At 40.6% G+C, this 16,166-nt stretch overlaps 1 protein-coding gene across 2 annotated transcripts in view; it reads right to left on the bottom strand.

The window, feature by feature from the left end:
* Positions 1-7,053, bottom strand: part of LOC121167215 (TBC1 domain family member 23) — a 64,344-nt gene extending 57,291 nt beyond the window's left edge. The window contains exon 1 of one of the 2 annotated variants that reach the window (XM_040996612.1): positions 6,825-7,053. In XM_040996612.1, the coding sequence (XP_040852546.1) occupies positions 6,825-6,877 (53 nt within the window). In that variant the 5' untranslated portion in view covers positions 6,878-7,053. The remainder of the gene's footprint in view (positions 1-6,824) is intronic. The other variant, XM_040996611.1, reaches the window with a different exon arrangement.
* Positions 7,054-16,166: the final 9,113 nt, after the last annotated feature.

Genomic DNA, 16,166 nt, shown 5'->3' with positions numbered 1-16,166 from the left:
AAGTAAGAAAGACTGAACTGACATAATAAAATTTCTAAGTCCCCTGGGTCATCCAGAAAGGACTATGTGGCTGGGTATGTTCATTACCAAAATGTTTTGAACTTGATGGAGTGGAGCTTATGCTGCAAAATATACAGTTTTATCTTATAATTCATTTTCCACAAATGCTCTAAATCTCCTCATATGACATATATGAGGCAACCAATTTTAGTAAAAATCCGAAGAGGCACATACTTAAAATTCAGATCTTCCAACTGGATCCGTCACATGGCCCTCTAAGCCTGTCTCCTCATCTCTAACACGGCAGTGACAATAATTCCCAAGCTCACTTTCTCTTACACTGCTTTCAGATATGCATGAAACGGCCTATATGAACATTTCTCTCTCATACACAAAGCAAGCTTCTATGCAAATGTATGCTATATTCTTCTATTCCCTAGCTGAAATTAGTACACATCATCATAACAATGAGTTTTACGAAGTAAACTATTTTAAAAGACAACGGAACACACTACAGCATTCCCTACTTAATTACGATAAAGCAATGTCAATTAAATGATAAAAAGAAAAATTCCTGCATCCTTCAAGAAAAAAAATGAAGACTTGAAATAAATTATATAAATAGTCATTTCTGTGGCTCAGGTAAGGTAGATATTTAAAAATTAACATACAATACAATTTAGGATATAAGTTATAAGTTCATTCTAAGTGGCTTTTACTTCTATTTCCTCAAGAAACAATTTGATCTTTGAATTTAATGAAAGGAATCCAATTGCCTTCCAATGTAATTCTTAGCATCTAAGTCATTTCAAGTATGACCTCTTCTCAAATTTCATACTTTAAACCTATTTTCTTATGCTAGAGCATGGAATTTCCCAGAAAACCAGTATTCAGATATTCCCAGAACGTATTTTTATACATTATTCCTAGATAATAGCGAAGAAATTAACGTCAGTAAGATCTATATGAGAACACATACATAAACATTTTGCATACACACACTAAACCTCTATACAAATGTATACTATAATCTCATGTATCTAAATAAGATCCCATTGTGTACAGTTCTGGTTTTAAAAGGGTTGCAAATTTCTCTAAAATCATATACTAACAGCTTGAATGTTACCAGTATTCAGTGAATGCTTTCTGAACTATGAATACTTTGCTATACTTTATTTTGCTTTCTGCTTAATATATGAGAGCAAGGCCTTTCGTTTGTCTCAGGTAGAATCCGCATTTCAGCAGTAAACAGTAGAAATGGCTTCTCAAGCACGCTTTTTCAATTCTTTTCCAAAGAACTCTACTCATGGCTATCATGTGCAGCTCATCTACCTGGAAACTCACCAATTACCTGATACACCTAGCTCTAATTAAACAGGGGATACACCTGTACCTCTGCAGCAACCGCATGTAGAGGAAAATGAGTTAAAGCGAAATATTTTGAACATTTTTAAGCTTTACTTAGTTGAGAGGTGCAGGGCAGTAGAGAGCAGGCTCCCGTGCATCAGCCCACTCCAATGCCGGTACTGCCTTGGGGCTGTCGTTCAGAATTCAATCCAAGTCCCCCCTGGGAGTGAAAGCCATCACCTATTTTCTCCCACAGTCTACACGGGCATAAGGCTGCAAGTAAGGGACTGTCTGGAGTCAATTCCAGCCATCCTTGCCAGCATTTTAACCACTAGACCAAATGCCTGCCCCTCAGATACATTTATATAACACGGAAAAATAAACTACTAACTCTAACTTGTGGATATAAAACAAGCAAAAATTCTAGACATGAATTGCTATTTAGGGCTTGCTTCTAAAAACTGTGAAATCTGAATTACAATTATTTAAAAAAAAGATTTTCATGTAAACAGTAACTAAAATAATTTATTTCCTTTTTTATCTGTCTTCTAGTTATAGTTTATGCAACCAAAGAACTGTCACTTAGTATCCCTTAATTCCACAAATAAAGTTCATTTTCTTTTCTTTCTTTTCCCCTAAGGCAACCCAGTCACACAGTTGTCAACATTTTTTTTTAAGAATTATTTTTCTTAAACAAAAGATCTCTTTTTCTTTCGTACTGAATGTATTTCTTGGTTAAATGCATCATTTCTGAAATTGCAATCAGCACATCCTTCGCTGACATTTTAAACCCTTCTTCATACTTCAGTGCTTAGCAAGTGGGAGGTATTTACAGAATGTATGAAATTTTGAGAAAGAATCTACTATTCTGTAAGGAATTTCTATTCACATCTCAAATTAATACAACAGAATCTTACTGTGGAACTGATAGTTTTATAATTTTAAGGAAAGTTTAGCAATAACCTAATATTTTAATAAGTGAGAACCACAGATTGAAAGTGAGTAACAAGCTCATAATACCAATAGTTGTACAAGCGAAAGGTATGCCAAGAGATTTTTAAATCATGACTTTGTGTTACTGGGAATTATTCAGGAAGAAAGCCTCAGAAAAATGAGAACAAATATTTAAACTGAAGGCTAGTTTTTTGAACACTAAGAAGATTAAATTTATCACTGTTTGATCTTACATATCCAGATTTTCAAAAAGTGTATTTGTTTTAAAGTTAAAATATTTCAAGTCCATTAAAAATATTTTTGAAATGTTTCCACTACATCCTTTGGCTTATATGGCTGAAATTGTAAAAAGCAAGGGAGCAAGAAAAGTTTCTGATTACTCTGACTTTTCATAAAAATGAGCACTGTGACAGCCATGAGTTCACGAAAACACCAGTCAGGAAATGTATAGGAAATGGTAGCTTTGTATACTACATACAAGTTTATACAAAAATCTGTATTCATTCACTCATGTATGCATTCAATAAACATTTACTGAGCCACCTGCTGTCAGCCACTGCTCTTGAGAAGTTCACTTGTAAGCAGCATTAGGTCATGTAATTAAATAACCGATACTTTTGGTGGCATCATACATATATATATACATATATATACTTCACGTGCACATACATATATGCATATATTCATACTTCACGTGTACATACATATATGCATATATTCATATAAACACATTGTGTGCAATGTAATATATAAAATATAAATTCATTTGACCTACTAACTCTGACATATATATCATCTAGCACCTCACTAACTAAAGTATGGCCCATGAAACAGAACTGCTAAGTCAGAAATACAGAATCTCAGATCCCACTTAAAACCTACTGAATAGACTCAACATTCCAACAAGTTCTCCAGGTAATTCCAATGCAAATTCAAATGTAGGAAATCAATTATCTATAATCTAAATGAAAAACAGTAAAAACACGAAAGTGAAACCATACTCAGTATCTTTAAGACCACCTCTTGTAAACCACTTTAAGCAGCAGGGAAGATGCTGGCACTGCAGTGTAATGGGTTAGGCTGCCACCTGTGACATGCTGGCGATCCATATTAGAGTGCTGTGGAGCTCAGGGGCAAAGCGATCACTAAGTCAACAAGACAGCGAGTAACAGTCAAGGTCACTGGGTTATATGTGGCGAGCAAGATGGTGGCCAAGGACAGAGCCTGGGCGTGAACCAGGGCAGGGGTCAAGTCTGTTCAAAGAAAGGCTGATTGGCCAGGGCCATTTTGCTCACCTGCCCCTGGCCTATGGGAGGTGGCTTCTGCAGTCCTGCTCCTAGTAATTGGCTACTAGTTCTCCCCTCCTGGAATTCCTGGCCTGAGGCTATTCGTTACCCTATATAAGAATTTGTACTCCCCAAATAAATTGGAACTGCTTAGACAGAACCCCTGTCTGTCTCTCACGCGCTGGGAGGCTGGATGGTGGGCAGCAGGCTCACCCTCTCTGGCAATGGGGTACTAGAAGAATCTGTGGGGGAGACCCCGCAGAGTGCCAATTCTGGTCCTGGCTACTCTACTTTCAATCCAGCTCCCTGCTAATAATGTGCCTGGGAAGGCATCAGAGCACAGTCTCAGTCCTTGGACCCCCTGGATCCACATGGGAGACCTAGAAGTGGTGCCTGGTTGCATGCTGGCCCAGCTCCAACAGGGTCGTTTGAAGAGTGAAGCAGCAGATGGAAGACATCTGTCTCTTCCTCCCTCTCTCTTTAACACTGCCTTTCAATAAGTAATATGTAAATCTTTAAAAAGAACGTAAAGGGGCACACATCTGGCCTAGCAGGTAAGCTGCTGGTTGGGATACCAGGACTGCATACAGGAATGCCTGGGTTTGGATCCTGCTTTGGGCTTCAATTCCAGCTGTCTGCTAATGCAGACACTGGGAGGTCTCTGCTACCTATGTGGGAGACCTAAACTGAGTTCCTTGCTCCGGCTTTTGGCCTGGCTGAACCTCAGCCATTGCAGGCATTCGAGGAATGAAACAGCAGATGGGAGCTCCATCAGTTTCATTGCTTAGCCTCCCCACCCCCAAAAAAGGCCACACACACACACACACACATATAATGGCAACAAGTTCAAATACCTAATCTTGGTTTAAAACAGTAACAAGTTCCCATTCTGTAACTACTCACTCACCAAGCACTCCCAGAGAAGAGGCTTGACTGAACCTGTGACTCACAACTCCAAAGGTCTTTCTTGCCTCTGTTAAAACTCACTTCCAGGAACTGGTGAAATGAAGAATATACTCATAGCAGAATATATCATAGTACCTCCATTAATAAAAATAAGACACAATAAAATGGGATGCTAGATCAAGGACAAAGAAATCCTAACAGGAAACAAAAACTACCTTTTAACAACCATTCACTCCACGCCCCTTGCTCAAAATCAGCTTTACTTAAGAACTCCCCAAAGACATCTTCATTCTAGAAACATTTCCCTGCAGAGCCCTCAATTAGGGCCCTACACTTAACTCACTCAAAATAGTAACATGTCATAAATGCCTAGGTTGTTTTCTGAGGTTTTGTAATGTCTACATCACCCATTTTTTTTTAAATGTCCCTATAACTTTGTTGAAAAATTCTTTTAACTGTTTTTCCAGACTTACTTTTCTGCATCTTTTTGTCTGTTAACTCTAGTTATTCTCTAAGCAAATCAGTGGTTTTCTTGCTTGTGCTATTACTTCATGCAGAGATCTTTCCCTTTTTTGATTTGCTGCTAGTGGATACTGCATGTCTGAAATGTGGCTAGACCACATTCAGATGTAAGGTAAATGTATAATGTGCATTTGATTTTGAAGACTTGGTACCAAAACAAAAGTCAAAATTATCTTGCTCTCTTTAAAACAATTAGTGGCTAAAGTCCTTGCACAGCTAGGATGCTATATGGGTGCCAGGTCTAATCCCGGCAGCTCCACTTCCATTCCAGCTCCCTGCTTGTGGCCTGGGAAAGCAGTTGAGGATAGCCCAAAGCCTTGTGACCCTGCAATCGCGTGGGAGACCCGGAAGAGGCTCTGGGCTCCTGAACTGGATTGACTCAGTGCTGGTCATTGCGACCACTTGGGGATTGAATCAGCAGAGGGAAGATCTTCCTCTTTGTCTCTCCTCTCTGTATATCTAACTTCCCAATTAAAATAAAAGTCAAAATATTGAGCTGGATAAGTTAAATAAAGGAGATCATTAAGATTCGTCTTACCAGTCTCTATTTAATCTTTAATGTGGCTACAGGAAAAATAAACACAGGTGTGCCTTCCTTCTTCTGGACAGCACAGGTCTAAATCACACTTTTCTTAAACACCTCTGCTTTCATGATGCCTCCCCAATGACTCCAACTAAAAGAGGTTTTTGCCCCACCATCCCCTAACATTTGCAGTCACACTCTCGCAGAATAACACTGATTTTACCTTACAACACTGTGTATGCTGACAGGTTCCTGGCTCCAATATTGGCCAAGAGAAAAAAAATCTCATCTAGGTCACTATGAGTTTTGCTCCTACACTTTGGAGAGTACATGCACGACGGTAATATTTAATGTCAGTTAATGAAAAAGTGGAATTTCTCAGTTGCTAAATTATCCTTCAGTGATGACCATTCTTCTCCCCAAAGGATATTCAAAGACTACCTGTGTCTTGTACTATTTTCCGGTAAGCAGACAGCCAGTGAGCTGGACAAGGATACAGTGGACAAGCAAGCCTCAAATGAACATGCTTACATCACTGGCAAGAACTAGGCAAGCCTGGAAAGCATACTCTTCAAAGACGTACGACGTTATCATCCCTAACAGTGTACTGTGAAGATCAACTTTCAACAGAAGAACCTTCCCAAGATGGTCACCACTTCAAAAATAAAACAAGTGCATATGCAAGAACAAAGTCCCACATGGCGGGCAATGCTTAGAAATCGAGCTGTGAGAGGAGTGATGGAAAAAGATGGCTCATGTGAGAGGGACGAACTTAAAATGTGAAGCGGGATTTTAAAATAATAAAGGGGAGGAGAGAAAGCCCACCACCAACACTCAATTACATGGAAAGGATCCATCCTGGGTGTGTCTTGTCAACTCTGAACCTTGAAGCAAAGGTCTTGCTCATTTCAAAATACCTCTTCCTCCAAGCCGACTGTCGTGCCTGAGATTCCCATCCAAGAAGCTGCGACTCCCCCAGCCTGGCTCCTGCCAACCCAGCCCAAGAACTGCCATGTCCAGCAGAGGTTGGAGAGTGGTGTGCGGGGGACGAGGCTCGGACCTGGACGACTCCCACTGCCTTCCAGTCCTGCCCCAGTCCCCTGGCCCTGGGCAGCACCGCACAGCCCGGACCCTACAGGCAGAGGGGGCGGGGCAGGCCACCGCAGACCCGGCCGACGACGGCTTCCCCGTTTAAATGCCGGCGCCAGCCGGTGTCTCAGAGACCCGCAGCACGCTGAGGGGGTTCAGCAAGGGGTCACAGGGCACCAGCCCAGGCTTTCACTCACCAGCCGTCGCCACTTGGCGGTGACAGCGGCAGGACTTCTTCTCCTTCCGCCATTGCTGTTGACGTCCACGTCACTTTGCCGAAAAGTGGACCAGGCGCCCAGACAGACTCTGAAACCCAATGTCGTAAAAGGTCTTCCCAAGTCCGGGATTTGAGCTTCTCCTGAGGGAAAGACAGAAGGAGGGGTTAGGGAAGGGCGGAACTGAAACGTCACGACGCCCCGAGGGCGAAAAGCAGCGTGGGACGCTTGAGGGCGGAGACTTGGTGAAGGAAGCTGCCCGTCCGAAGACTACAAGTCCCAGGATGCCGCGGGGCCGTGGGCCGGACGGAGTGGGTGGAGCGTGTGAGGACGCGCGTCCCAGTAGGAGGCCCCCGGCGTCTGGAGCTTGGGTTCTCACCTGCTGGTTAGCGTCTGCATTCCAATTTGGCGTCGAACTTAACCAAGTTAAGACTTTCAGTGAGAGAGGAAGGGTGGGAATTCACGCGGGGAAGACGAACGTAGGAGGAGAGCAACATTTTTGTTCTGTGCTGGAACGACTTGAACGGAGTGTGGGATGTAAGGAAAGGGCCGACCAGCCTTGTATGTGGCGCTGACACTCTTCGCTTCTGCAGATTTGAAGGTTGTAAATCAAGCTGAGTGGTAGAGGAAAATTTTTTTAGCGTCCTTCCTTAAAGATGTCTTCCTAACAGTGTGAGAAATCAAGTCCAAATTTAGAATTTCAGAACTAAAATTCCAGACAGGGGTAGCTGTCCAGATCCTTTGCTTTGCAGTTCCGTGGATGGACTCATTCAGTCCCTGTATCCACGCTCTCTCCACACCAGCAATATCCCTCAAACACAGACCGCTTGGCTTTCCGTGGCCAGCTCGGGCTTTAAGCACGTGCTTGGGAGAATGGACCTAAGGAAATGGCTTTTGCCATGAGTGAAACATTGTAGATGGATAGGCAAAGTATGATGTTGCTTCAATTTGGTGTTTAAAAAAAAAAACAGGCAAGATACTATTATGAATAGATACGTGTGTTCCCCAAAATGATAAATAGAAAAATTGGAGTGGTAGTTACATTTGGGAGAGGAGGAAATCCCCAATTAAATTGCTGATGTTTTATTTCTTAATAGCTGAATAGTGGCTACTTACCTGTCCTTTATTCTTTATAGATTCTTTATGTTGCTGTCTAATGTGTTTCATAATTTTGAAAACTATCATAACAGTGATCCTATTGCAATGAAGAAAACATGCTGTTTTTTCCCGAAAGGGAGGGGATTCCCTGGTAAGTCTGCCTGTCATTGTACCTGTATGCCAGCCAGGCATCTTGGCAACCTGTTCAGTGCTTCACTAAAGAAAGATATAAAATAAAAGACATAAAAGACACAAAATCTAGGTCAAATTACCATACTAATATTCAGGAATTTCACTGGTTCCCTTCAGGTATTGCCAGAAAGTTTAAACATCAGGAAAGAAAATGATTTTTAAAACTGTTCAATGATATGACTGGAAGTTGTTCACTGCTTAAAGCAATTGTACTCCTGAATTGGAATTCATTTGGAATGTAATTAAATTACACATATGTGATAAAATTTCACTTGAAAAAGGTATAGCACTCGATAGCCTCAAGCAGTTTATTGTTCCCTAAAGGCACACTTGACATTCCTGATTTTTACTGGGTTAAAACCAGCACCATGGTTATGCTTCCTGTTCGGTAACCCAGGGGACTTGCACTGGATTCATGCTCTGCCATTGCAATGTTGAAATTCTTAATGAATTTGGAACAAGATAGGTCAGTATCATATTGATATATAACCCACTGGGGACAAAATTTCCATTGAAATTGCATAGTGATGATGTCTTCTGGCATGTTATTCTTCATTCATAAGCCTATTAAGTTCCACTATCTATTTTTGAGGTCATGATATTAATTACCATGTTAATATCATCTCTTTTAATGATAAATCTAGAAATCTGGTTATGAGGTCAGGTCCTTGATACTTGGATGGCCTTTGGTTTCTCTGTCTTGAACAGACTCTGCTGGTGTTTGCTTAGATTTGGGCTGTTAATATCCAGATTGGTGTATTACTGCAGCTCTCAGTGGTAGCTGTCTTACCGTAAGTGCTTTCTCCTCCCGTGCTCTGTGTCAGCATTATCCATTCCTTCCCCTCACCTGATCTTTTGATAGAATAAAAACCACAACGAGTGCTTGCTGTCTAAGATGCAGAATTAGGACCTCCTGATTGTTGAGTCTTCTGTTTTAAAAACTCTGTGTTGCACTGAATCTGTTCAGTCCGTGTTTCCCCAACACGGTCTCACTGCCCAAGATGACAGATATCATGTTAGGTTCACAAAATACTTTCTAGTTGATGGCAGATTTTTATGATTGTTAACTTGTTGTGTTGTGTGCTTTGCAAAACTCTCAAGGCCCTGCCATTTAGTTGGTTCATTGTGTGCTTTAAAAACTGTTTGCATGGAATTACAAGTTAAATCTAATGTGGGACCTCTAATTAAAACAAAGCAAAAGCACTTTTCAGAGCCAGAGAAAGTTTAATTATGAAATCATCTGCCTGTATTTTCCTTATATTATTCTTCTTGCCTCATCTTCAGATTTCAGTAACAGTAGGTGTGTCCTCCACCTTCTTCCTTCTTCATATCGCTCTAGAGCAGAATGAATTAGGATGTCTCTTTATTGAGCTTGTTCTGTGCTGAGGTGATGCAGATAGCAATAATCCTTTGGGCTGTCCACATGCAGCCATTCCAAGATATGTCTTCAGGAAAAGATCGTGTGGTGCCCACACCATCCATGAGGGGCATGGTTTTTTCCTGCATTTGGATATCTAATTGTAACTTCCACATCCAAATGGGATGATGGGTATGATGTTACTTCATACCAGCCTTGGAGGAAATGAAATTTCATTTTTTTATAAAGGTAAAATTAGTGTCTTTATTTTTCTAAAAAAAGATTTGTTTATTTACTCAAAAGAGCTTGAGGGCTGGAGAGAAAAATGGATCTTCCATCCTCTGTTTCATTCCCCAAATGGCTGCAATAACTGGGGCTGAGCCAGGCCAAAGCAGAAGTCCGGAGCTTCATTTGTATCTCCTACAAGGGTGCAGGGACCCAAGCACTTAGGCTATCCATGCTGCTTTCCTGAGATCGTTAGCAGGGAGCTGAACTGGAAACAGAGAAGCCTGGATTTGAGCTGGTGCCACTGTGGAATGCCAGTTCTGCAGACAGCAACTTAACCAACCATGCCACAGCATTGGTCCTAGTGGCATTATTTTAAGTGAAATGGTAAAAATTGTAAAGATGTTGTTCCTCTATTAGTTGGTGTTCTGTTCTATGTAAGCATGTAATTTGTATCATATTATATGTACTTCATGCTATATCCATGACACAGTGGATTCTCGATGAATATCTGTTAAATGATCTAAGGGTTTTTCTGCAAATATTTTTTTTGGAACTCATGCATATGTAAAAATGGCTAGAATCAGGGAGAGGTTGGGATTATAAGCTCATTTGTGATCATAGCTTTTATATTACTAAACATTTTTCATTTGTGTGTGTAAGAGAAAGAAAGAGAATCAGATTTTGATCATGTATTCCATATTCATGCAACCCATTTTAAAATTGTGTGTAGTCTTAGGTAAACATGAAGGTCTGATAAGACATAATAATCTATACATAGCAAAATACCCAAAATTCAACATCTTAAAAATGACAGGCACTTACTATCTCACTATTTCATCGCACCAGAATGCTGAAGCAGCACAGCTGGGTGTTCTGGCTCAGTCTTTTTGTTACATTGAAGTTACTGGACAGAGCTATAGTCATTCAGTCACTTGAAGGCTTTTGTGGGGCTGGAAGATCAGTTCTCGTGGAGGCTCACTCACATGTGAGACAAGTTAGGCTTCTACAGGGTTCTTGGAATTCCTTCTGACATATCAGCTGTCTGCTCCAGAGTCATGAGTTTAGTAGAAATCAGGAGAGAAGCCATATTCAGTGCCTTAAGCCACCTTTTAAGATGCTCCTGTTGTGACGTGCCTGGTTCAGTTCCTAGCTAGGCTGCTTCCAGTGCAATTTTCAGCTATTTTGGAGGCAAAGAATCATGACTCAGGTACTTGAGTCCTGCCACCAACTGGAAGACCTGGGTGGAGTTCCGGCTCCAGCGTTGGCCTGGGCCCATCCCTTGCTGTCATGGGCACTTGGGGAGCAAAGCAGTAGATAGAAGATTGATTTTCTCTCTCTACCTTTCAAACAAATTGTAACCAACAAAAACAAAGAGATGGAATCTATAATATGTCCTAACTCATAAATCTCATTCCATCATTTTTGCAATATCCTGTTGGTCAGCTCTACTCCATGTGCAAGAGAACTACATCAAGCATTGAATACCCAGGACCATTTCAGACTGGCTGCCATGTGAGGAAATATTAAATCCCCAGATATTCATCATTATCAAACTTGTCCTGAGATTCCCTGCCCATATCACAGGAGCCCTTCTGTTTTCCTCACTCTTCTGAATCTCGGCAATATAAGCAGTCCCTTTGGTCTGCACATGGAATCATGCCTCTTGTATTTTTAAAAAACGAGAATGAGAGATATCTTAAGCTATTTTTATTTATTTATTTATTTATTTGTGCTTATTGGAAAGGCAGATTTAGAGAAGAGAGACAGAGAGAAACTTTCATCCACAAATTCACTCCCCCAGTGGCCACAACAGCCAGAGCTGAGCTGATCTGAAACCAGGAGCAAGGAGCTTGTTCCAGGTCTCCCATATATGTGCAGGGTCCCAAGACTTTGGGCCGTCCTCCACTGCTTTCCCAGGCCACAAGCAGGGAGTTGGATGGGAAGTAGAGCAGCCAGGACATGAACTGGTGCCCATATGGGATCCCAGGACTTGCAAGGCTACATCAAGTCGTCATGCCAGGTCCAACATTTTTTAGTTCTTTCACGGACTACACTAAACCAAATGTTCAGCTAAAACTCTAGCTGATGATGCCCAGAGTTCTTGGTAATAACATTTTTATTTTTGTTCCTCTAGGTATCATGCAAGAGTTTTGGAATTCCATACTTTCCCAGGAATTTTCCTTTTCATCTTACAAGAACAAATGTTTTCACAATTAAAGAAATTACTTCAGTTACTTATAACTTTAAAATCCTTTCAGGATCTGTATTCCAAAAATCTTTAAACTACAAAGCCTAACATTTAGTTTAATGATGAATAAAACTGAGTTAATTCCCTTGCACAGATGACAAGTGAACAATTGGCAGCAGTTTCAACATCTGCTTTTAATTCATTTAAAAGTGTTGAGCAAATAGTAGTTTGAAAAAAGAACTGAAAAGTGCAACATTTCTCCATTATTCTTCTTGTAGTAGTTTTTGCTGATTGAAGTTGATTCTTACTAAGTTATGTGGATGGACCCAGTGTAAGCATTTGGCTAGAGACTGACCCATTCTTGAGTTTGGGATGTGTATGCTTGAATGTGGCAACCTTTCCTTTCCAACACACACACGGTCTGTAAGCAGTATCCACTAGGTAATGAAATACTGTTTTTTATATATAATCTGTATTTGCCTCATACAAATGCACTCTTCTTTTTAGGCATATGTCTTGTCAAATAAATAGTTTGCAAGAAACCATTTAAGGTAATTGGATAATCATGATAAATGTCCTTTAGTATATATGTATGTTAGATTTCCTGTGAATGCTGTTGACAGACTGGTTTCTTTCGTTCCCTCTCTCTCTCTGTCTCTTAAAGATCTTACTTAAAGAGTTACACTGAGAGAGGAGATATATGCAGATTGTTCATCTGCCAGATCACTCCTCAGATGGCTGCAATAACTGAGGCAGGGCCAGACTGAAGCCAGGAGTTGGAGCTTCTTCAGTGCCTCCCATGTGGGTGCTGGGGCCCAAGCACTTGTGCCAACTTCCTCTGCTTCCCAAGGTGCATTGGCTGCAAGAGGATAGCAAGTGAACTTGAATAATGGTAACTCTAGGAAATACTAGTGAGCCATGCCACCAGCTCAACCTGCTGCAAAACAGTCAGCCTGCAGGCTGACCTCTCAGTTACCATGCTAAATTATATAATCTGTTACCAACAGTTCTCCATTTCAAGTTTACCTGAAAAGAATGCACAATTAAAGAAAAGGAATTCCTAGGATATCATGCTATGAAAACAGCCACATCTGCGAAAGTATTCAGAATGTGGATAAAACATTTCTTCCCTAATTATGTTCACACTTTTTTTCCTGGACAGTATCATCTACTTTTCTGTTTAATTCCTATATATAATCTGAGATGACATTTCTGCATTATTAACTTGCTTTTATTTGGTGCTGTGCATCCATAAATCCAGCAGTTAACTGTGAATTTGCATTTGGATGACCCACAAACTCCAACCTTCACATTTCCAAAACTAAATTCATTATTGCAATACCTCCAAAACTCCCCACCCCCAGTTTCCATGTGTCATTTCTTTTGAGTTGAGTGGTTCCGTCATTTATTCAGTCAGCTAAGTCAGAATCTTAGGAATTATTCTGATTTTTTTCCTTTTTAAAAATATTTATTTATTTTGCTTGGAAAGTCAGAATTACAAAGAAGGGAGAGGCATCTGCTGGTTCACTCTCTGAATGGCCACAGCAGCCAGTGCTAAGCTGGTCCAAAGCTGGGGGCCAGGAGCAACTTCCCAGTCTCCCACATTGGTGCAGTGGCCCAAAGACTTGGGTGGTTCTCTGCTGCTTTCTTAGACCATTAGCAAGGAACTGGACCAGAAATGGAGCAGCCCAGACTCAAATGGGTACCCATATGGGATGCCAGCAATTTAAGCGGAGGCGTAACGTGCAATGACACCATGGCAGTCTCATATCCTGCTTTCACATAAGTAATCAGGGCTTAGAGGCTTTATCCCTCCCTAGTTATTTGTCCAGTTTGAGTTCTTTTTTTCTATCTTTGCAAATTTTTCCTTTTTTTTTTCTTAAATTCTTCATTATGTTTACATGAAAGGATTCTTTGATTTTACCTCATTTCATTCTCTTCCCCATGTAGTTAACATAGCTACAACCTCAGAGGTTCAAACGAACAACCCTCAGGCTGGATTTACTTAGTAGCATTTATTTTTAATCATTTGAAAACCTCCCTACAATTTTCAGTTCATCTCCCCCAACACTCCCTATCATGTCGGACCCAAAATGTAAAAATTTACTATTTGCTTGATCCCAGAAGAATTTGATTTGAGTATCTTGCAGCATCTTTTATGAAATAAAAATCTACTTAAGATTCTTCAATGGCTTAGCATCCTCCTTTAGACATGTCCAAGTTTCTTGTTGCAGATGACGGTGTTCCCTTAATCTGATGTATTAGTGCCTTCCCATTTTTACTTGTGCTTTTGCAGCCACTCTGTTTCAAGCCCAAGATTCCCTGCTGCTCCACAACTGTGCATTGCTAAAGCTGCTTCCCTCTGCATGGTTGGACTTTACTCACCTTTTATTAGTTGTTTCTAGACATGTGATTTCAGTAGCATTTTCTCTGCAACCATCTCTTCCAAGCAGAATTATTAATATTTGCTTTATGCTATTACTGTCCTTATATATACACCTCAGTTATTGCATTTGTCACACTTTATTTTCTTTATGTGTTTATATATATGTTTACTAGATAGGAAATCTTTGGGACCAGCTTGGTACATCTATTTCCAATGCTAACATAGCACCTCACTCATAGTTGTAATTTGCTGAATGAATGAGTGAATAGATTAAAAAATATGTATACACATATATATCACATTATTAATTAAAGCAGAGATCATATACTATGTGTCAGATGTTGTTGTATTTCTGTTAAGCTATTCAGTCCTTCCCAAAACCTATGAATTAATGAATATGAAGTCTGAAATCAAGTATATCAAACAAGCAAGCATTTTTTTTTGTCTTTAAGACTTCTTTAGAAGTTGGAATTGGTGTTATGTTTGCAAATAAGAAGAATAAGTTAATAAAGACCCAGATGATGAAGAGAGGGAATGCGTTACCTCATGCAGCTTAGTTATCACAATCACATAGAACTGTTAACAATCTTCATTGAACGTTTCCTTTTCTGCTTAGTGAATTCTGTCCTGGTAGTGGCAAAAATTTTGTGTCATTTTTAGCCTGAAGCAAAGAACAAATCTTAGTGCTGTGGAAACACTATTTTTTTTTAATGATTTGTATAAAGCATTTAGTGATAAGCTATCAGCAGAGACAAAGTCTATATTTATATGTAGTGATAATGCTTACCTTTTGCCTCCTTGTAGAATTTACAGGACATGCAACTCTAACTTTTGCTCTGTCTAGAAAGTTCTTTTTGCACTTATCTTTACGCCTCACTTGAGTTTTATCAAAGTTAGACAAAGATTTGAGAAAGAACTTCAGGAAAGGACTAACATGATCAAATTAAGAAAATTACCAGGTGTGTAGGTAGGTGTGTGAGTTGGCCATTGTGCCTGGAGTGAACAGTTCCTCCATAATGGTGATGCTATGGAAGGGAGAGCCATTGAGCATTTTCAAATAGGAGTGGACCTTGTGATCCAAGGGAAGTTTAACAGAAATGAATGTGGATTAGCTCATTTGGACTGAAGGTAGTTGGGATCAGGTATGAGGCAATGAGATCCTAGAGGAAGATGTTGGTCACTGAGCTGGAAGAAAAGGAAAGAAAATGATTTAGCTCTTGAGTATCTATGAGAGGCCAGGCAGGGACAGAGGGGTGATTCACATGATAGTGTCCACATAGTACCAAACCCCTCAAAATGAAGATATTTGGCAGGCGGGGTTGTTTTTTGTAATTTTTAAAATAGATTTATTTTATTTTTATTGGAAAGGCGGATGTACAGAGAGGAGAGACAGAGAGGAAGATCCTCCATCCAATGATTCACTCCTCAGGTGGCCTCAATGGCTGGAGCTGAGCCAATCCGAAGCCAAGAGCCTCTTCTGGGTCTCCCACGCAGGTGCAGGGTCCCAAAGCCTTGGGCCATCCTCCACAGGCAGGGAGCTGGATGGGAAGTGGAGCTGCCAGGACTAGAACCGGCGCCCATATGGGATCCCGGGCATGCAAGGTGAAGACCTTAACCACTGCATCACCGCGCCAGGCCCATTTTTTGTATTTATTTTAGAAGTTTAATTTATTTGAAAGGTGGAGTTACACAGAGAGAGACAAAGGTGTGCTTCCATCTGCAGGTTCGCTCCCGAAATGGCTGCAATGTCCAGACCAAAACCAGCAGCTAGGATGTCTTTCTGGGTCACCCACATGGGAGCAGGGGCACAAGCATTTGGGCCATCCTTCACTGCTTTCCGTGGCACATTAGCAGGGAGTACCCATCTGGGATACT

The sequence above is a fragment of the Ochotona curzoniae genome, unplaced genomic scaffold (genome assembly GCF_017591425.1).
Source record: "Ochotona curzoniae isolate NIBS_2020 unplaced genomic scaffold, NIBS_Ocur_1.0 patch349, whole genome shotgun sequence".
Classification (NCBI taxonomy): domain Eukaryota; kingdom Metazoa; phylum Chordata; class Mammalia; order Lagomorpha; family Ochotonidae; genus Ochotona; species Ochotona curzoniae.
This window is presented reverse-complemented; position numbering and strand designations above follow the sequence as displayed.